At 47.7% G+C, this 21,899-nt stretch overlaps 1 protein-coding gene across 2 annotated transcripts in view; it reads right to left on the minus strand.

The window, feature by feature from the left end:
- Positions 1-21,899, minus strand: part of Arhgef3 (Rho guanine nucleotide exchange factor 3) — a 295,751-nt gene that overhangs the window by 188,677 nt on the left and 85,175 nt on the right. For both annotated transcript variants that reach the window (XM_048420871.3, XM_085687791.2), the window contains exon 3: positions 6,199-6,265. In XM_048420871.3, the coding sequence (XP_048276828.1) occupies positions 6,199-6,265 (67 nt within the window). The remainder of the gene's footprint in view (positions 1-6,198; positions 6,266-21,899) is intronic.

Here is a 21,899-nt window from a genome sequence, read left to right on the forward strand (position 1 = left end):
TTCAGAGGAAATCAGATTTGGGCATGGGCAGTTTCCCTTTTAAAGGGCATCTCACATCAAAGAGACATCTATTAAATAGGTATCCCTAGAAAACGTGCCCGTCAGGTATGAGGGCCCCTTGGTAGTAAAGACCTAATATTTTCTGCACACTTCCCTTGGAGGCACTATTCCAGACACCGTGCCCACCATCACTAAGCCTCGGGTTTTAAAAGATGACTTTAGCATCTCTCCCATAAGGATTTGCTGCTGACTTGTGTCCAGGCTGAAGTCCTCTCTCTGGCACTCTGACCCCAAAGCCAAAGCCCTTGGCTTTATTACTTAAGCTTCTGATATAGCAGCCAAGGATTGTTTACCAAACTCGGAGTCTGGACTGTCCAGGGGCAGCTTACAGTAAAATGCCCAACCACAAGTGTGCACGGTGGCCTCCTGGGCTCTCAGAAGTGAGGTTAGGGGATAAGATGTGGACACGTGTCTTTGGTCATGGGACAAGCAGGCCTGTAGTGTTTAATAAATGAAGTTTGCCTGAAGATAAGTGCAAAGCAGCCAGACTAGTCAGCCATAAAGGCCAGGCAGTGATGGCACACACCTTTAATCCCAGCGCTAGAGAGGCATATAAAATGGGAGGAGACAGGTCTCAACTCAGTCTCATTCTGAGGATTAGGGGAGGCAGGGTCGCCATTTCAGTGTGAGGTAATGGGAAGAGCCAGTGGTAGGTCGCTTTGCTTTTCTGATCTTCAGGTTGAACTCCAATATGTCTCTGTGTTTTTATTATTCATGCTACACAGGCCCCTTCTGTATATCCAGATTTTATCAGTCCTCAAAGGCCTTGTATGACATCAGTTGACGATGTCTCTGAGCAGGGCCTTCTAGCTCCAAACCCGGCTTAATATGCCTCCTCTTGTTTATAGCAGACTCTGATTATGGAAGATCTTCTTCAGTTACCATGCTTATCCTTTTGATATTTATAGGTGCAGTACACCTCCTCTCTAGAGAATTCAGACATGACAAGAAGTGTGGAGGCAACACAACCATCCCAGAAGCTCTCAGCCAACTCAGACGATCAATCAAGAGTGACAGCTTCCCAAACTTTTCCTATGTATTTATCCTATATGTTATTATGTATGTATCATCTCCCTTCAGAAAGAACTGGGTGACTTCTCATTGCTTTTCATCATGAAAGAACCGATTGCGTTATAGACAGTGCACTACACGCACACACTGTCTCCCTCACATCATATACACTAGTCATACAATCACACTGCTGAGAGAACAGACTCTGAGGCCAGGCTAGACCCAGGGCCAGCAGAATGGCTAAGTGGGTGAAGGCACTGGCCGCCAAGTCTGATTATCTGAATCTGACCCTTCAGACTCATATGGTGTAAGGAAGGAACCAAGCCCCACAAAGTTGTCCTCTGACATCCACACACACTTATTGGCATGTATGCGTCCCTCTTGGGCCAAGCATCAATCAATCAATCAATCAATAAAATGTAATTTAAGCAAACTGGACCCCCTGTCTCATCACTGTGGAAATCTGGTGATGGTTCTGGCTTTGTTCTCACCATCTGAAGACTGGGATAAGATCATGTCTGCCAGAGCATGTGATGCTTACACACGGTAAGATGTCAATGGACATACTACATCACTATTGTTTTTTTTTTTTTACTACTTTTGTTATTTTAAAACATCAGTTAAAATGAACGATTTGACTACTTTTTATTTTACTTTTATTTATTTACTTTTTATTTTACTTTTTATTTTTACTTTTTTGATTTCCTTTTTAGGATGGCTTATTCCAACCCTTCACAATTTTTTCTACTGGGTTTTTTTACTTTGCATTATGCCTTTGCCAAGCCCCTTATTGTTTGGAAAGTGGGTGTGAGACAAATAGTATAGATATTTTGCCACTTGCAAATAACTTCACATGGAAAAGACGTCCCACAAAAGTGTCACTCAAGGCACAGATAGCTGGAGTCTGGGCTCTACTTTACGATGTGTGGTCACAGGCAAGTCATTTTCTTCTGTGGAGAGGCAGACATCTACGACATAAGGCATCACCTCAGAACTGCAGACTTTCGGGTCATTAGGAGGGACACTGTCTGGGTGGCCCAGGCCCTAACCCTAATCCTAGCCCATCAGTTCCCTCTTCACTTGAGGCGATTTACCTTGACTTCATCACCAGAAGACAACCAGAGTCCTGACTAGGCCTTCAACTTCAGTGAGAGAGCTGAGGCTATACTGGATGTCCTTCCAAACCCAAGAGTCTCCAGATGTCTTCCTAACTAAAGACTAGGCCCTAGAGAAACAGCCAAGGAAGTGTCTAAAATGTCTCCTGCAGTCCACGGAGCTACGGCGCCTCCAGCACTGCACTGTGGAAAATGGGTCCCTGTGAAGCATTTCCCAGCTCATCTGCAGACAAGAGCAAGAACGCCACAGTTCCATGGACCAGGGAAGCAACTCAGCAGTTAAAGCACTTGTCATATAACTGGAGTTTGGATCCGTGGAACCCACAAAATGCCAGGTGGAATGACAGCCTGCCTTAATTCCAGCCTTGGAAGGCAGAGACAAGGAAGAAGGTCACAGCTCCACTGAGCTCCCCTTTCAGCCAGTCAATTAGCCTCTCTCTCTCTCTCTCTCTCTCTCTCTCTCTCTCTCTCACACACACACACACACACACACACACACACACACACACACGGGGGGGGGGGGTAGGCAGGCAGACAGACAGACAGAGATTCTGAGTTAAGCATTTTCACAACCAGAAAAGGAACAAATGCACAGAGGATCAACACAGCCTTCGGGGCCCCTCCTCACTGCCCTTCTCCTTCCTCCTGCTCTGATCTATCTTTCACTCTGTTTCCAAAGTCCCCACCAAGGCCAGCCAAACAATGCTCTCAGTGTCTGTGTGTGAATACATCTGCGGCACCCTGGGTCTGGTGAAAGATGGGCACACTACCAGCCTTGTCGGGGCTGGAGACACACCTAGTGGGAACTGCGGGGAGGGCAGTGAAGTGTTTGCTAACAAGGGCAACCTGGAGCAAGGCGAACCGACTGTGTAAGCGTGCAGCATGGCTAACCCTTCCTGAACCTGGCAAGAGACGAACTCCTAGGATACAGTTAAGAAAAAGCACAGGCTTGATGCTTCTCGGACCAACGATGCAGATTCTCAGGGAGGTGACGAGGCTGCTGTACAATTCGCTCTGCCAGGCCTTTGAAAGCGGCGTGATATCCCTGTCTGATCTTCGGCTACTCCTAACCCTCAGATCTTTCTCACGTGCACGCCCCTCTACACCTCACATCTAGAACAATGTGGTCATCCATCTTTCCAGTACACTACTCACAACCTCTCTCTACACCTCAGCCCTCCTTAATGACAGCCGCCCAGGACCCAGGTGAGCATGCTCAGCATCCTCCTCCTTCACAAGCTAAAGAACCCCGGAACTGCAAACGCTTACACTACAAAGGCTTCCGCTACCACACACACAAACACAGCAGATTTGCTAGCACATAGAGTCTGAACCCTTTCTCTCTAAACAGAGGAGGAAACTAAGTGTTCCAGGGATGCTGTGCTCTGGGACCCCAGCCTGGGAGAGTGTGCACAGCTCAGCCTTACAGACCCGAGGTGGACTTTGCATTACAGATCTGCATCACCAGATAACCCTGCAAAAAGGCAAAGGTCCACCTCCAGGCACACTGGGTGCTTCGCTGCACCACAGAGCCAGTTCTGCTGGGAATGAGATTGCTTACACTCTCTTGGGTCCCTTCTACCCCCAATGTCACTGAGGATCCTTCTCCAGGGCAGAGAGAGATAGCTGGGCCCAGAGCTTTTCCTTTTGGTGTATCTTGGTGCCACTTTGTCTAAATTTTGCATGAAGCCTAGAGCCAGAAGTAAGAACAAGAAACCAAGATGAACACCGCCACTGGCCTAAGCACCGGTTAGAATTTAGTTGTTCGTACCACTTCAACAAGTTGAGACATTCTTACCAATTCATTGATTTTACAACAGGGGGATTAGACCTGGGGCCTTGCGCGCGGTCCCCAAGCTCTCAGGCAGAGATTTCCTGAAACAGAAAACTACCCGCTATTCATTACCCATGATCCTCTTGCCTCTGCCGTTTATAGATGTGGTTTTCTAAAAAAAACTTTCCAAGGGAGCTAGATCATAGACAGAATAATCAACCCAGCTGGCCTGGGGTGGAGGGTTCCCTGAAGTGTGGGACTTTAGTGCTAAAATCGTAACAGTCCCTCAGTAATTTGAGGTGGCTTTCTACCCAGTGTGCCTGCCACTTTTGGCTAATAACACACTGAAAATGTGGCCCTCAATAAGACGTCCTCATTCACACAAGATCAGTTTCTCCATAGACCAAAGGTGCCAACAGAGGCCAACTTGCAAAGTGTGTCTAGACTGTGCAGGCAAGAGAGTTTTGGCCAGTGGCTCTGGGAAATGCCGCAACTTCCAATTCCCCTTGTTGATTCTCCAGACATCAACCCAACAAATCTCTGATATGTCCTGCAGGGACGAACACGTTTCATATGGCACATTCAGTAGGTCCCAAATTTACTGCACCCCACAGCCTTTTATCTCTTTGGGTATTTTGTTCGTTTTCGAGACAGGGTTTCTTAGTAGCTATGGAGCCTGTCCTGAAACTGCCTCTGTAGACCAGGCTGACCTCGAACTCACAGAGATCCACCTGCCTCTGCCTCCCTAATGCCGGGATTAAAGGCGTATACCACTGCCTGGAAACTTTTTATCTCTTGATGGTCACGATCATTCACTGCACATACTTTGGAAATGGAGATTTAGCGATAAAACCGTGAGTGACAGGTACAAGACCTGCTTCAGTCAGTCCCACACCTACCTCAGAAGTTGGTACCATTCTCCTTGTACTCAGTGAAAAATGTGCGCTAACCCAAGCAAAAACAGTACCATGGAACAGTGAGTCAGCTCAGTGGGTAAAGGTGATTGTCGCCAAGCCAGATGGCCTGCGTTCAATCCCAGGACCTAGATGGTGGAAGAAGAGAACTGGCCCCCACTCGCAAGACACCGTCAAACTTCCACACGTGCACAACGGCACGTGCCACGGACACTCACAAATAGGTAGATAAATAAATAAATAATTAAAATTAGTGCCACGTTTCACAGTTTAATAAGTAACTGTGCTCTGTCCACAGTTCCAAAGTGTGACTAGGACCAGTTAGAACAAATCAGAATAGTATGGACTAAAGACCTGAAACAAAATAGGAGAGATGTCATCCGTTCCTTCAACAGACTGAACGTTAGCCAGGCCTAGGGATACAGCGGTAAACAAGAACGAGCAACACACCTCACCTTTCGCTCCAGGCTTCCAAGCCTCCAAGCTACTGCAGCAAGTGCCTAACTGAATGCAATGATATGATGTAAGGGGCACCTAGGAGCCAGCTTCATAACAACTGTCCTGAGAGGGTTCAGCATCACAGATGAAACGGGGCCCGGAACAGCCCATTTAGTAGTGCAGTGCTGGGCAGAGGGACATCTTAGGAGATGGTCTGGGAGTGAACGTGCTCAGAGCTATCCTCACAGACCCAAAAGTCACCTCTAGAGCCACCTGAGCACCTTGGGTTCTCTGTGTACTGTGACTGTCGTCAACACAAGATGATAAGAACTGACCATAGGCACGGAAAGGTCTGTTGTTTTGTACTTAAGAAATTTTTACGAGGAGTTGGAGAGATGGCTCAGCGGTTAAGAGCATTGCCTGTTCTTCCAAAGGTTATGAGTTCAATTCCCAGCAACCACATGGTGGCTCACAACCATCTATAATGAGGTCTGGTGCCCTCTTCAGGCCTTCAGGCATACACACAGAAGGAATATTGTATACATAATAAATAAATAAATAAATATTTTTTAAAAAAGAAATTTTTACGAGTGCCTTAAACGTCCCCATCACCGTCAGATTGGCAGATTTCACAGTCCCTTCCCCTCCGCCCCAGGGAGCATAGCATGACGACCTTGACATTGTCATGATAGACCTTGCCATTTTCACATGAGTCTCCTACAGCAACATGGTCTGTGTCCAGGGCAGTGATGTCGCCCGTGCATGGACACACAGGTGCTGCCCCCGGGTGAAGATTGTTAGGAGAGCGAAGTGTAGCACACCACGTCCCCACCAAGCAGAGTGCTGTTCCCAACGGGACAGGGCACTCAGGACAGACACTACTCACCCCTCTGAAATTCCAAGCTTTGGGAGAGGGAAACATCGAAAAGTTGTTCTGCCTCGGCCGCTTGGGTCTAGAAGAGAAAAACCAAATGTTACCGTCCAGGGATTAGATGCACAGAGGAGGCTCTGCCTCACCAAGAGGAAAGCCCCCTGGACGGACGGCTGGGGGCAGGAGGTGCAGGACTTTTTCAGAGACTTCGGGGGCTACTTTCACCCCCCCAAACCCTGCTTGGCCCCACAGCCTCACAGAAGAGTCCGTTGTCTGCCTGTGAAAATCAAACCTACAGTAACACCAGGATGCAAACACGCATCAGACCCAGCACCCAGGATCTCTCTTTCTCTTTAATATACAAACAATTCCCAAACAGACACTACCAGATGGCTTCGATTCAGACAGGAATTCTTCCCTATTGCACACAGGCTGAGGAACCCCAGTGTCTCCATGAAGGCCACACAAGCTCTAGGTTTTAATTTTTTTTTTTAATTATATTTAGTTATTCTGTGTGGAGGGTCAGTGTGCCATGGCACGTAATTGGAGGTCAGAGGACACCTTGTGGGAGTCCGTTCTCCCTGCCATGTGGGTCTTCAGCGTTGGCAGCAAGTTCCTCTGCCTGCTGAGTCATTTTACCGGCCCCACCAGGCTTTTTTTTAAGTGAAGGTAAAATAAAAACGTCTTCAGGCAAAATAAAAGATGTGAATTTGATGGGAAAAAAAATCTTTGCACGATAATAAAGTAAATAAAATTCCATCAGCCAGAGCACAAGAGGGAATTCTGTAACTGGCAGTGAGTACAGCGAGCCTGAAAACAGATGAAAGGGCTGTGCCATGGAGTGGTAGCAGCAAGACGGGATCAGCTCTGCAAGACCCCGTTTCTGAACCACAAATTTACTCCATTGCTCTGGGGTAACAGTTCCTGCACCTGCTGGCTGGCCTGCTCCCTTTCTCCCACCCGGGCGCTCTACAACGCTCAGCAACGCCTGCACTGTCTCCGGCACTATTCAGCTACCAGCCCCATTAGCTTTCAGCTCCTGCCACTTGTGTGTCTCAGAGACACCTTTCCCAGCTGAGCCTCTTGAAGGAGACCTGCCAAGCTAAGGTCCATGCCTCCCGAGAGGTATAATAAAGCGGCAACTTTGGCCAGCGAGTGGGACACCGAGGCTGGGGCCACATGTGCTCTGGATAGGTCCCCTCGAAGGAGAGTGTGAGGGTTGGATGAGCTAAAGTGTTATGTCCCAGGTGCCCGACACACAGAAGACACATGAGAAAAATTGCCCTGTCCAGGGTCAAGCCTGGGGATGTTGGGTTACTGCTGAACCTCACACACAATGTCCAGTGCTGGCCTCCGTGAACCTGTTCCTAACATCTTCCCAAGATACACACAACAGGAAACAGCACACAACAGGAGGGCAGCACAATGTGAACGGAGCTCTAAGAAACAGGACAGGGATTTGCGGGGGCAGGGGGTGGACTAGAGATGCTCCACAAATTCTAGAGCCAACTGGGGAAAGAGAGAAAAGAGAGAAGGCCTATGGGGAGAACAGAGTTGAGATTGACAGAAGCCTCGGGGTGGAGCTGAGGGTGCACAGATAGACACCAGTGACAGACAGAGAGTGTTCACAGTCGTCTATAAACAGAGGAAGGCCCCTGCCAGGACAAGAAGGCACTTGAGGGAGGGTACGTTGTGGGGAGACAAATGACAGATATCCTTCAAGGAAGTAAGTGGAGTAGGTGGGATGGAGGAGGGACATCCTTATATTGGCAAGAGGACGCAGTGAGTCTCCCTGAGGTTGTTAGTGTAGCTGAGGACAAGAGCTGAGGGGCTCTTCTCCAAAAGTGAGGCAGGAGACTCATTTGTACAAAATGGGAGTTGACAGAGTTCCCAACGTAAAGTCTTAAAACCATGACTTCCCTGAAGTGGGCACATTATGATCCACTTGGAGAAGGCCAGATGACAAATCACGATCTGAAGACTTGCCTAAACATTCTTGACATCTGCTGTCAGGCAGCCCGGGCCGGCAGTGCTGCCCACTCTGGCCGTATGGGGGGAAGATGATGCGAAACAGCATGCGCAAAGTGCCCCTCCTCTCCCTTAACCACAGGGCACTTACTCGGTGCACATGATATACCAGTATCTGAGCCGTTGATGCTCTTGCCCCACTGACAGGGCGTGCACAGCAGTCCCAACTTCAAACACCGAAGCCAACTGTGAGCTGCTGGAATCAACAGAAACCATGGGGCATTTTTAAGGGTGTTTTGTAACAGTGGTTCCTTGACAATCTGGTGTTGGAAACATTTTTTAAAAAATATCCAGAGATTATGATGATCCTGAAGCCTCTGGAGACATGTTTAGAAACCAGGGGATGGCTCTCCATCCATCACGCCAACAGCATCCGTCTGAACTGCAGCATGCTTGTAGCATGAGAGGTTTCCTGGTATCCTACTGAAACCCCCACCCTGAGCCTGCAGGTCACAGCCCAGCAGAGCAGCTCCACATCCCTCCACAAAGAATTTTTTTAAAGATTTATTTATTATGTACACAGTGTTCTGCTTGCGTGTATGTGTGCACGCCAGAAGAGGGCACCAGATCTCATTATAGGTGGTTGGGAGCCACCATGTGGTTGCTGGGAACTGAACTTAGAACCTCTGGAAGAGCAGCCAGTGCTCTTAACCTCTTAGTCATCTCTCCAGTTCCCTCATTTTCTACTCTTGAAGCAAGCAGCAGACTGTTGTTTTTCTAAAGTTCTTCCTGGGGAGCCCCAGTTCTTTCCTGAGTACGTGTTTTTCCAGCCAGGACTTTGTGTTCAGACTACCTTCCCACCAGTCCTCTAGAGAGCTGCTCACAAGTCAGTGTGGAATAAGACACCAGAACACTCTGCTCGGGAGGAAAACACAGGATCTGGTCACATCATCAACACTGGCCTTCAGCCTGTCCACATGGAACTCCTCAGTATTACTATCAGAGACTGTTGTCAAGGTTTCCTTTTAGCAAATCCACACATGTAGAGCGCTCGCTGTGTGCCAGGGACTGACTGTTTGGACAGCCCTATTAAACGTTAACTCATTCTGTCTTCCAAACAGTATCTTATGAGTAGGTACTGTTGTTACCCCTACTTCACAAATGAAGAAACCAAGGCTTTAACAGGTTAAATGTTTTGCCACAAAGTTAATTGATGGCAAAGCCAGGATTTGAACTCTGGCCTTTTGCACTCCACGGTGCACAAAATAAAAACACGAAAAAAACCACTGAAAAAAAAGAATACTACTGTGAAAATATTATCAAAAGCAATTTACAGATTCACTGCACTCTCTACCCAATGGTAGTTCCTCCCCAACTGAAATATCAAAAACCCTAAAGTTCACATAGAAGCACAAAGACCCCAAATGGTTAAGGCCAACCTTAGCGGACGTAACGGTGCTGGAAGTTTGACCAAGTCCAACCTCAATCTCTGTAGTATACTATAGAGTCACGGTGATAACAGCGGCTGCTACTGTCCCAAAGACAGAACAACGGGGTAGAAGAGCCAGAGATAAACCCACACAGTAACTACGAGACACAGTCTGAAAATATACAGTATTTATTTATTTGAATAATGTCTGTGGCACACACATGTGGAGCCCAGAGGGCAAGCTATGGAGTTCGTTCTCTCTTCCCTCTCAGAGGGTTCAAGGATTGAACTAAGTCACAGAACTTCGCAGCAAACCCCTTCACCTGTTGAGCCATCTTGCTGGCCCCAAGACTTCAAGCTACAAGCACAGGCAAGAGCTTTCTGAAAAGGACTCTAATAACACAGAAAATCACCCAAGAGTGGCTGTTGAGATGGCTTGGTGGTTATGAGCACTTGCTGCCTGGCAGAGGAGCTGGGTTAGGCTCCCAGCTCTCACATGGTGACTCACTACTGCCTGTGACTCCAGCTCCAGGGAATCCAAAGCCCTCTTCGGGACCCTTCTGTTCCAGGCACACAGAATGCACATACATACATGCAGGCTCTCAGATACACATGTAAATTAAAAACATCTTTAAAACACTGAAAAATAGGATTACATAAAACTTAAACGATCAACAATAGACAATCTCTAAAAAACGAGACTACCTTCAGAAGGTACCCTGGCAAGTACCCACAAATTGAACACCCAGGGTAAACAGAACTAAAAGGTAACCACACACACGCACACGCACACACGGGGGGGGGGGGGGAGAGAGAGAGAGAGAGAGAGAGAGAGAGAGAGAGAACAAAGGAGGGGCTGGGAGATGACCCAATCTGCAGCACGCTTGCTGTGTCAGTGAGGACCTAAGTTCACAGCACCAGCAATCATGCAAAAGCATGCTTTTATAACCCAGCCCTGGGAAGGGGAAGAGAGAGGTGGACACACAGACACGTACACATGAATATACAGGCAATAATAACAATAAAAGCCGTCAGTCTTAACAGATTTTCCTACAAGAGCTGGGTGTGTCTGCCGGCACGTGCAGCTCCAGCCCTTAGGAAGTCGAACACTAATCCTTAGGGTGGCAGCTCAGGGCCGGGAGGAGCCACAGCCTTATTATAGAGAGCCATAAAGACTGATGAACTTCTCTGAGTGTACATCATAGTTTACTTCAAATATAGTTTGTAACGCTTGTTTTGTTAAGATAGGAGACAGGATCTCTGGTTAGCCTGAAATTCACGTACTCTTGCCTTGACCAGGCCCTGAGTGCTGGGGTAACAGACATGGGCCACCATGACCAGCCATTCTTTTTCTATACCAGGGCTGGGGACAAATTCCAGTGCCTCATGCATTCTAGGCAAATGTTTCTCCATTGACCTATATCCCCAGTCCTTTAAAAACTTCCAGGGCTGACTTTTCTGAATATTTTAAAGGAATTTAGAGCAAGTAAGTCTTAAAAAGTTTTTTTGCTTTTTTTTTTTTTTATGGCTAAGAAGGATTGAAGAGATGACTCTGCAGTTAAGAGCATTTAAGGACTTAAATCTGTCAGATGGCTCATAACTGCCTGTAATTCCAGCTCCGGGGATCTGATGCCCTCATTTGGCCTCTGTGGGCACACATGGGTACGCACACACACGCCCCTACCTATAAATAAGAAATAAAATATATCTTAAAAATCACTATAAACTCCAACTGTCTTTCTGATCTTTATGGAAACTAATAAAGGGAAGAAAGCAAACCTGCCAAACTATATCAAAATCATAAACAAAAAGAAAGGAGATATGTTCAAGGCTCTAACTCAAAACACATTCCTGTGGACGCAAACCCTTTCCTTGTTCCTGTACACCACCTGTAAGGAATCTTTGTTTTCATCTGGATTTGGTCCAGGGAGGGAGGAGCAGAAGAAAGTCTTCATATTTTAATCAATACTACGTTGATCAGCAGCTAATAAATCAGCAGGTAGGTAGGTGGTCCAGCATTTCTAAAACCAAAATCCTAAACCTGAGTCCTGGGAATGGGCGTTCCTAATTAACACTCTCTTGCAGCTAAGACACCACAAATTCTCAAATTAGCCAGCATCACATGAAGCAGTTTATTGACTCTGATAGAGACCCCCCACAGTCTCCGGGGTAATTAGAAGCTCCGTAAATGTTATTCTTGGCAGTGACTGGGGCCACACATAAAAACATGTTTATTTCCAAACTGTCAGCGGAGAAGCCTAGCCCGAGGCAGGCCTGCTAGAGCACACGCGGAGGAGAGGGAGGGCAGTGCCGAGCACATGGATGACGGGGCGATCTAGGTACGGTGCCGAGCAGCAAGCCCTTCCCAAAGTCTGGTCAGCCTCTCCGAAGGTGGAAAGGCCGAGCAGGTAAAAAGGGGGAGGAGCTAGGCGTGGGAGAGTGACAGCATTTTTTGGCACTAATATTATTTGTGTGCTGTGGCCAGAGGTTGACATCAGGACATCGTCCTCTGCCACTTCAGGTTCTAGTGCTAACCCAGGAACTCACTTTAGGTTAGTTGGCCAGTGAGTTCAAGGCACCCACCTATCACTGCCTCTCCCCTTACTGGGGTTACAGGTACACACCACCCCACTGCTCCCAGCTTTGGTATGGGTGCTCATGCTTGCATAGTGAGCACTTTACCCACTGAGCCATCTCCCCAGCTCTGGGGGTGTCTTTTAAAGCATCAGCTCCCCAGATCTTATTAGGACTCTATGGAATAGAGTGGTAACAGTGGACAGGTAAGTACTGGGGTCAGACTGCGAAACGCCCACAATCAGGCAGCCCCATTTCAGGCATCTGAGCTTGGCCAAGTTGCATAAGATTTTTTTTTCCTGGCCACTTAATCTATCATAATATATCAATCATGTGTCACTCGCCAAATATTTTTATCAAACACAGCCCATCTGAATGCATAGGGCAGTGCAAGGCCACTCTCCTGGGCACCTCACCATCTTCCAGCTAGGAGAACAGAGCCAATGCTTGCATCAGTGTTACTATAGTTGCCACCATGGCAACCTCCCCTTGTCACCCAAGCAGATATTCCTCCCATCCCCTCTGGGACACAGCTTGATTCAGGGATGCAGCCAGCACTTGCAAGCACATCTTCACCTGTCCCTCAACTTCCTCACACTATTATAAGATTGTGAACTGGCTGGGAGCTTCCTGGTTCCCTGGACGGGTCTGGACCAGGCTGATGGACAAGTGGGGTTCATGGAAAGACCATACAGAGAAAACCAATCTGCACAGAAGGTAGCTGATAGCCTCTCCCATACCCCAACCTGACCGTGGAAAAGGACAGTGCTTCTATCAGGAGAGAGAGACCAGCTCTGGAAGAGGTCAGAGGTCATGACAGGGAGCACGGCGGGGGGGGGGGAGGAGACATTAAAGTTGTTAGTATGGAACTCCAAATCTTGTAGAGTCACGTAGATGTCTCTGAATAGACTTTTAAGACCATCTCTCACTGAGTAGCCCAGTCTGTCCTCAATCCAAACAGTCTATGAAGCCTCAGCCTCTTGGGTAGCTGGGATCCCAGGCAGGTCCCTAGCTCAGAGAGCCATATCAAAATAAAACTATTGCTTTCACTAGTCAAAAATACCCCTTTAAAAAAACACCTTTTAGGATACAAGAGCCATGAATGAGTTTTCAGAAACCCTGAAGGTCAAAGGAGAAACAATAAAATTTTTCTTAAAAATTCTTTAAAAGCTAAGTCCACAGTAGCAACTTCTCAGAGTGAGGACAGATCCACGCTTACACGTTCCACGAGTCGTACTCCCTGCCATATGTTCCCTGAATCTGACACTTTATGACTCACAAATATTAATTTGTAATCATAAGACACTTGTATTTTGTTTGTTTGAAGCGAAAATGATTTAGTCTTGTGTAGCTTAAGAAGAAACCCATCCCTCTAATTAGCAAACAAACACAGCCTACTTTCCTTAGTGAGCAGTAAACAAATGTGAATACGGTAGGGCATTCGCTCTCAGGAGCAGTCTGTGAAAGATAATATTGAGGGTGGGCAGACTAGGAGGGTGGGCGAGGGCCTCACAGTTCGGACTGTATAAACTGTCATAACATTTCCATGTCCTCTGGTCACAATTTAAGGAGTTTTCCAGACGCATGAGAATGACCTAGAGACTCAACCTTATGATAACGTCTGTGACAACATGACCACAAACACAACCAAACACAACAACTCAGATGGTTCTTCCCTTGCGACGCTAGAACAGTGGTCCTCAACCTGTAGGTCGCGACCTCTTAGGAGCTGCCTAAGACTACCGGAAAACATAGATGTTTACATTATGATTTGTAACAGAAGCAAAATTACAGTTATGAAGTAGCAATGAAATAGTTTTATGGTTGGTGTCACTGCAACGGGAGAACTATTTAAAGAGCTGCAGCATTAGGAAGGTTGAGGTCCTGTGTCCTGGCAGATCACACAGGAGGGAAGCACCACCCTGGTAGGCTCCAAGTCCAATCAGCCACACTGAGGACTCTTGTGTGCACAGCCTCACCCTGGAAATCCAACCCAACCTTTGGCTGGCTGCCCGTGGCTGCCACTTCTTCCTGTAGTGGGAGATGTGTGGTTTTCCTAGCTCTGAGGTCACTCACTCCCTCCCTGGCCCTCCACCAGGCAGGTGGATGCTGTCTCATCTGACGAACAGAAAGTACCAGTAGGTCGCACCAACACAGTCCCTACGAGCAATCCCACCACCGCTCCCAGCTTACCAGGAGATACAAAGGCGTGGGTCTCTTAAGGTGAGACTGAACCATAAAAAAGAAACTCTGCCTGGTAACACCCAGCATCTTACAGACATGCTAACATCCACACAGCTGGTCCTCTATACAGCTGCTGAGAACCCTGTGCTGTCTCAATGACGGCACTCTTACAAGCACCTTGAGAGGTGAGCCAGGGCAAGTCTCCCTCAATGAATCATCTTGATCTTTGGAGCATTAAATCTGGGGTTTGAGGTGTTCAGGTTCCATCATCAGATAGTAATGTTAATGGAGTCACACAGCAAACCATACAGGCCACAGCCTTGTATATGCGGCAAAGCCATACCTGCTCCTCAGTGCATCCCCAGCTGGTCACCGAAACCAAAAACCAGCTTGTATTTCAGCAGCATCCAGACCATGAGCTTCAAGCTGGCAATTTAGTAAAAACTGGTCTGTTTTCAAGCATTGATATAAAAATGCAAACTGTGGGTGAGCTGGAAGGACCCTGGGCGAACAAGGACCCTGCATCACCCCGGAGGCTGCACACTAAGCACTGAGAAGGATGACATGGTTGTGATGACAGGCTGGCACCCTGAAGGGTCCCTCTTTTCAGCTCTCCCTGCTCCCTTGGCAGGTGTTGCTAGGGCAATCACAGGCTGCTTCTCCACAGAAGCACAGTCCTCTCCTGGGGAGTGACCTTCCCCTGCTCTCAGTGATCCATGAAGGGCCAACCTCTGTGGAGGGCCGCAACCACATTCTCCATTACTTTAAGGGGCAGAAGTAGTTGACCTCTGTGACTTTAGGGTGTGGCAGTACACACCTTTAATCCCAATGCCTGGGAGGCAGAGACAGACAGATCTCTGAGTTCAAGGTGTGGTAGCACACACCTTTAATCCTAGCACTGGGGAAGCAGAGACACGTGGATCTCTGTGAGTTCAAGGTGTTGTAACACACGCCTTTAATCCCAGCATTGGGGAGGCAGAGACAGTGGGACTATAATGCACATGTGCTTGGTAACTTTCCACTACTGCGTCCCTGCCTACACCCGAGGCGTCATCTGGGTTGATGGGCAGCGGACCAATCCAAGAGTGACACGTCCGAAGCGAGGACTGTTTCCTATATAAGGGATGGGTTCCCCTCATTCTGGGTCTCCGCTTTGTAAGCTTATGCTCTCTCTCTCAAGACGCATTAAATCTTTTCTGAAGAAGGATCCTAAGTGTGCCACGTCGTTCTTGCTGGCGAGATGGTAGCGCGGGACAAACCTCGAGGTCTACAGATGGTGAGCGGGTGACCCTGCCACACCGAAGGCAATGACACTTCTAGAATTAAAGAAGACAGACAGCCCTTCTGACGTGCGGCTGAGCTTAAGAGGCATACACTCCATGCTGTTGGGAGTCCTTTGTGTAGAACCTCTACCACGGAAGGAAGCTAACAGACAAAAAGAAAGAAAAATTCTTGCTAACGCATGGAGACAACTGTATGCCGCCATTCCTGAAGGTTCTGCCATCATCAGTGACAGAAAAGTAAGTCTTTTATTAAAAGTAACTTAAGCAAATGCATAGGGTTTTTAATACCTGGAACCCCCACAAACAAGTTACTTTTGTTTCTTTGTGTAAGAAGGCTTGTTAAGAAAAGCAAGTGACAAAGCAGGAATGTCCTCCGGAACCCCTCTACTGTCCCCAGCACAATGCCTGACATCAGGCAAGTCCTGGTGACAGCTAGAGTCTGAAGCCCTCTGCAACCTCCCTGCCCACCATGCATGCATATCCTGTTCTCCAGGTCACTTAGCACTAGCAGACCTACCCTAGGCCTTGCTCACAGTTTTTCTGGGTTTTCCCAACTTTCTTCCCTCTAACGTTTCATCTTTTTTCATCGCTCTGTCCCTGAGGTCCAGTTCCTGGCATGCAGTAAGCAACTGGTGAGTGACCAAATGGATGGATAAATAGAGGGGGGCCTGATTAGTTTTTTGCCAACTAGACACAAGATAGAATCATTTGGGAAAGAGAAAAGTCAACTGAGAAAATGCCCTCAACAGATTTGACTGTGGGGCATTCTCTTGAAATCTCTCTTCTAGACCCTAGAGCCTCACAAAAGAGACCCTCTAATTAGTGACAGACAGATGGGAGGGGACAAAGAGGGAAGGAGGAATAAGTCCCCTAAAATGAGACCGCTAATTTGTGGATGTCATAGGAGACAGTTCTATTAAAATAACTGAATTAAAAAGTAGGGTATAAACCAGCCTGGGACTACACCCTTGCAATCCCAGCACTTGGGAGGTGAAGGCATGAAGATTACTCTCAGCTACATAGTGAGTTCAAGGCCAGTGTGGAATACATAAAGCCCTGTCTCAAAAAAAGCAGGAAAAAAAATCAGGACATAACATTACATAATGAATCAACTCAGGTTATTTTTTTATATTTAAGATAAATATTGTAGTATTGATGGTAACAGAATTTTTTTAATCCCGTGTGTATTTTCCAAACAACTATTAGTATATTTCATGAAGCTCACCTTCAGTGTCCAACGAACTAAATGAATACACTTCCCCACCCAGACTTTTACAGACTCTGAAACGCCAGGGACCTGTACAGGAAAGAATAGTATTTGGGTCGACCTGGCTCTTAGAGCAAGTTCAATATCAAAACACAGGAAGCACAGGGGCAGCTGACCTTGGGCCATGGGACCATCCCTCCAGAGTGCTTGGTGACCACATAATGACTGTTCTTCCCCTGACCCCCACCTTATTACACATACCTCCTGTTAGCCTGAGAAACACACTCCAGATCCCAGAAACCCAAACTGTTACAGGAAGTGACCACATACACACACATAAAATACATGTGTGAGTGTGTGTGTGTGTGTGTATACATACATACATATGTACATATATTTGTTTTGAGGGAAGAGCATTTTTTTTCTCAGCCCTGGCCCGTGAAATCTTCCACAGGAAAAGAAGAAGTCCAAAGAGCTCTTTCAACTGAGCGCACGGTTTGAAATGAGATGGACTATCACTTATTTACATTCATTCTTTTAGGATTGGATTTATGTGTGTGGTATTTTGCCTGTACATATCTATGTGCACTGCAAACCCGCAGTGCCCATGGAGGCCAGAAGAGGGCGTAAGATCCACTAGAACCTGAGCTGGACTCTTGTGAGCTGCCGTGTGGGAAGGGCAGCGTGTTCTTAACCACTGTGCTCCTCTCCAGCCCTGAGTTGTTTGTTGGTTTGTTTGTTTGTTTTGAGTCATGGTCCTCAGGAATCCCGTGCCACTCTCAAACTTACTGTACACAGATACTCTAGCTGACCTTGAACTTCTCTGGTCTTTTCCTACACATCCCACTTAGACCTAAGACTGAGGAAGTGAGGTGCTGGCCATCTGTGAAGCAGCCTGGATAGCAAAGACCATCTGAACTGGCTGGCCAGGGGTCTCCTTGGATCTGCTACCATTTGCTGGGTCTCTATCCCCTTGGCTAGACACGTGGGTGGGCAGCAGAACTCAGGAAAGACAGAAGAGAGAGCAGGGTTCTGAGAAGGAACACAGCGCCTGGGTCTCTGGAGACCAGCAGCTCTAAGAATAGTCTGGGGACCTCCTGTGACGTAACCACGCTCACCTCACACACGTTTACCTCACACATGTTTGTTTACCTGGCATCCTCCGTGGGCCTGGCTGGTGTGAGTGGGCCATATGCAGGTGTCAATGAACACTCCTGTTCTTAGTCACCGTAGGTCCTTCGGGCTAGAGAGACCACTAGCGTGTGGCTGGGTTAGCTAAGCTCCCTGGGAAGGTTTTGTTCAGGGAAGTGGATGGAGACAAGCCTCTAAAGACACTTCTTTCTCCCGAAGCCTTGCTCAAGGAAGCTTCAGCCATTGCGTACCTCAAAGTTACTGGTGTCTCAGGCTCTGCTGGTGAACTTATTAACAGACTGAGTCAGGGCATTTGAGTCTAAGGGGGATGAGCAGAGATTGCTCGTAAGAAAGACAGACACTCATCTGCACCTCCACACACGTGTGCGTTTGTGCTTCCAGCCCAGTACAAGCTCTAGAAACAGATCAGGAAGTGCAGGTCAAGACCAGCGGACGTCAACCCGCGCTCTGCACTGCCTTCACCTTCAGAAGCCTCCGATACTCTAAAGCCAAACTCAACTGCTTTAAAGAACTCATATCCCCAGTCCTACACCCTAGCCGAGAAAGCTGCAGCTCCCCACTCAGGGCCTCTCTCTTCCCTCCTCTGCCCTGGCACGTCTTCCTCAGTGCGACCCCAGTTCCCTACTCAGGCCAGTACCCAAGGAGCGCCTCGCCAACTCTGCCGTGGCCATGACAGCAGAGGGACCCTTTTACCATCCTCTATGGTCGTGGTTCCCAGTCTTCCTAATGCTGCGACCCTTTAATATACTTTCTCATGGTGTGGTGACCCCCAACCATAAAGTAATTTCATTTCTCCTTCATAACTGTAATTTTGCTACTGTTATGAATCACAATGTAAATATCTACGCTTCCCAATGGTCTGAGGTGACCCCTGAGAAAGGGCAGTGACCTTGGCCCTGACTGAAGAACTTCAGCCTCACTGGGGGACTCTAGCTCCAGCCCCTGGTGCAGCACCAGGACCTAGGGAGCAGGAGGAGGAAGAGAAAGTGATTATCAACCCAGGACCTAGTTTCCTCAGCCTCAGTTTCTCCCTCTGTGGAACTGGACCTAAGCCTAAACTGCTGGCAGGCGACATTAGCATTTCCTTCTTCCTTGGTGGAAGCCTGGATGGGATTTCATGTCATTAATTAATTTATTTCTTTTCTACTGGTGTCTGTTATGACACAGCGTTTTACTCCATACCTCAGGATGGCCACAGACCCCTGTAATCCTGTACAAGCTCCCCAAGACTAGGATTGCAGATGTAAAACAGACCTCTCGCTTGATTTGCTTTTAATTGGATTTTTATTTGTCTATTTGGTTATTTTGGCTTTGTGCTTCCTTTGTTTCTTCAGAGGCAAGGTTCATGCAGCCTGGGCTGACCTCAAACTCGCTATGGAGCCAAGGATGGCTTTTAATCTTTGATCCTCCTGCTAGGGTTACGGCAAACAGACAGGCCCAATTTTTATGCAGAGCTGAAGACAGAAGCCAGGGCTGTGGCCATGCTAGGCCAGCACTCCACCAACTGAGCTACAGCCCCAGCCCTTAATGTGCTTTTTAAAATAAGCTGTTGTGCTCAGTAAAATTCACTCCTTGGGTGTAAGTATCAGTGTGTTGGGAAAACTGGTAGGCCATGCCTCCCACCACAGTGGGAACACAGGGCTGCCCTCCCAGGAAGCCCCCTCCTCAGCCCAGTTCCTGGCAACCGTGATGTTTCCTATTTCTCTCATTTTGACTTTTCCAGAATGTCACATACATGGAATCCCAGTGTCCAGCCTTCTACGTTTGACTGACTTCCTTAACGTGACAGAATGCACTCGGATTCATCCTAGCTGCAGTGTGAACCAGTAGCGCTTATGTGACCGCAAGAATAGGCAGCGCCATTGGGAGTCATATCCAGGTTGCTCTTCACCAATGAGCAAGAATGCTTACAGCAAGTGTGCCACAGGGGTTCCCACTGGCTGGAATTTCCCAAGGGCTAGTAAGTTTATGCTCATGAGACCCGGGGAGTGGACTGGCAAGATGGATCAGTGGGGAAAGGTGTTGTTGCCAGGCAACCAGGGATTGATCCTATCTTAGTCAGGGTTTCTATTGCTGGGATGAAACACCATGACCAAAAAGCAAGTTGGGGAGAAAAGGGTTTATTTGGCTCACAATTCAATAGCACAGTTCATCATCAAAGGAAGTCAGGACAGGAACTCAAACAGGGCAAGAACCTGGAGGCAGAAGCTGATGCAGAGGCCATGGAGTAAGTATTGCTCACTGGATTGCTTCATGTGGCTTGCTCAACCTGCTTTCTTATAGAAGCCAGGACCACCAGCCCAAGGACGGCCCCACCCACCATGGGCCGGGCCTTCCCCCATTGATCTCTAATTGAGAAAATGCCTTACAGCTGGATCTCTTGGAGGCCTTTCCTCAGCTGAGACTCCTTCCTCTCTGGTGACTCCAGCTTGTGTCAGATTGACACACAAAACCAGCCAGTTCAGATCCCCAGGACCCACATGTTAGAAGGGGAGACCTACTTTCTGTGGGTTGTCTCCTGACCTCCATACACGCATCGTAGCAACGCAGCAAAATTCCTCCCCATGAATGTAACTTTTTTTTTAAAGTCCTTAAGCACCTAAAATAATGCCCAGCATGCATGAGACACAATAGATATTACCCATCAAAATTCTTAATAGCGTTAGTAGGAAGGGGATAATCCACGATAGGAATTAAAAGTGCCCCATTGGGAAGCACGGTGCCCTGAATGTCCTAACATTGTTCCAGAACCTCTGGGCACATGAATTTTCTAGTTACTGTAACCAGATGAGCCCTTTTCATTTCTGTACCAAAGAGGGGTGGAGGCAGGTCCTGAACAGCAGAGGTGTGAGGTTCGGTAGTTCTTCTGGAACCCACCATTAATTAAACGGAGTTCATGTACGAGCACACACCCATCTGGCGATGTTCCCCTCTGAGCCTTGCGCTCTAAGAAAGAACACTGGAGAACACACTCCCATTGAGACTTTTCTGGGCAGGCCCGGGTGTTAAGATAATAACAGTCACAGTCTAAAAGAGCAAACCCTCCTGGAGAGCACAATATTCCATTAGAAATAGCCGGATCTTGTCCAGAGCTGAGGACTGGAGAGAGCAGGGCTCCTACCTCTACAAAGACGCAGGAAAAAAAAAAAAAGAGCCACACTTAATGTGAGTGCACAGTGCCATCTGGTGGCCAGTATCAGAAAAGCAGTGGCGGAGCCTCGCCCCTCTGCAGGGGCTCAGCGATCAGTCTTCAGATTCCCAGGGTTCCTTGTCTCATTTTGTGCTGCTGGGCAATCAAACCCAGGGCTTATACATGGTACGCAAGTGCACTGCCACCGAGATGCACCCCAGTCACTTTCAAAAATTGAAATTGAGAGTTGGCAAGACAGATAAGTGACTAAAGACACTCCCTACCAACCTGAGGTAGAGCCCTAGGACATACATGGTACAAAGAAAGAAGTGACTCTCAAAATCTGTCCTCTGATACACACACACACACACACACACACGCACACACACGCATACACACGCATGCACGCACTCACACACATACACACAATGTGAGTTTTGGAAAATCAAGCAAACAAAATAAAATAGGAATTGAAAATTAAAAGGTTTCATTTCCTAACAGAAGAGTTGACAGGAAAAGGTCACATTTGGCTTCCCCTTGCTTTGGGGGTTTTGTTGTTGTTGCTGCTGCTGCTGCTAGTGTTGTTTTCTGGCACACTTGCATGTCATCTACACATGCCTCTGTGGATGCTGAAGCACCAGCTAGCTCAAAAGACACAGACCATAGGCTCTCCATGTGTGCACAAGGTGTCCCATCAGCATCACCATTTTAAGAGACTGTCCTCATGACCACTAGACTCCAAGGTGTCCCACCTGCACTTGCTTCCAGAAAACCCAAGCAAGTCTGAAA

The sequence above is a fragment of the Myodes glareolus genome, chromosome 5 (genome assembly GCF_982192425.1).
Source record: "Myodes glareolus chromosome 5, mMyoGla1.1, whole genome shotgun sequence".
Classification (NCBI taxonomy): Eukaryota; Metazoa; Chordata; class Mammalia; order Rodentia; family Cricetidae; genus Myodes; species Myodes glareolus.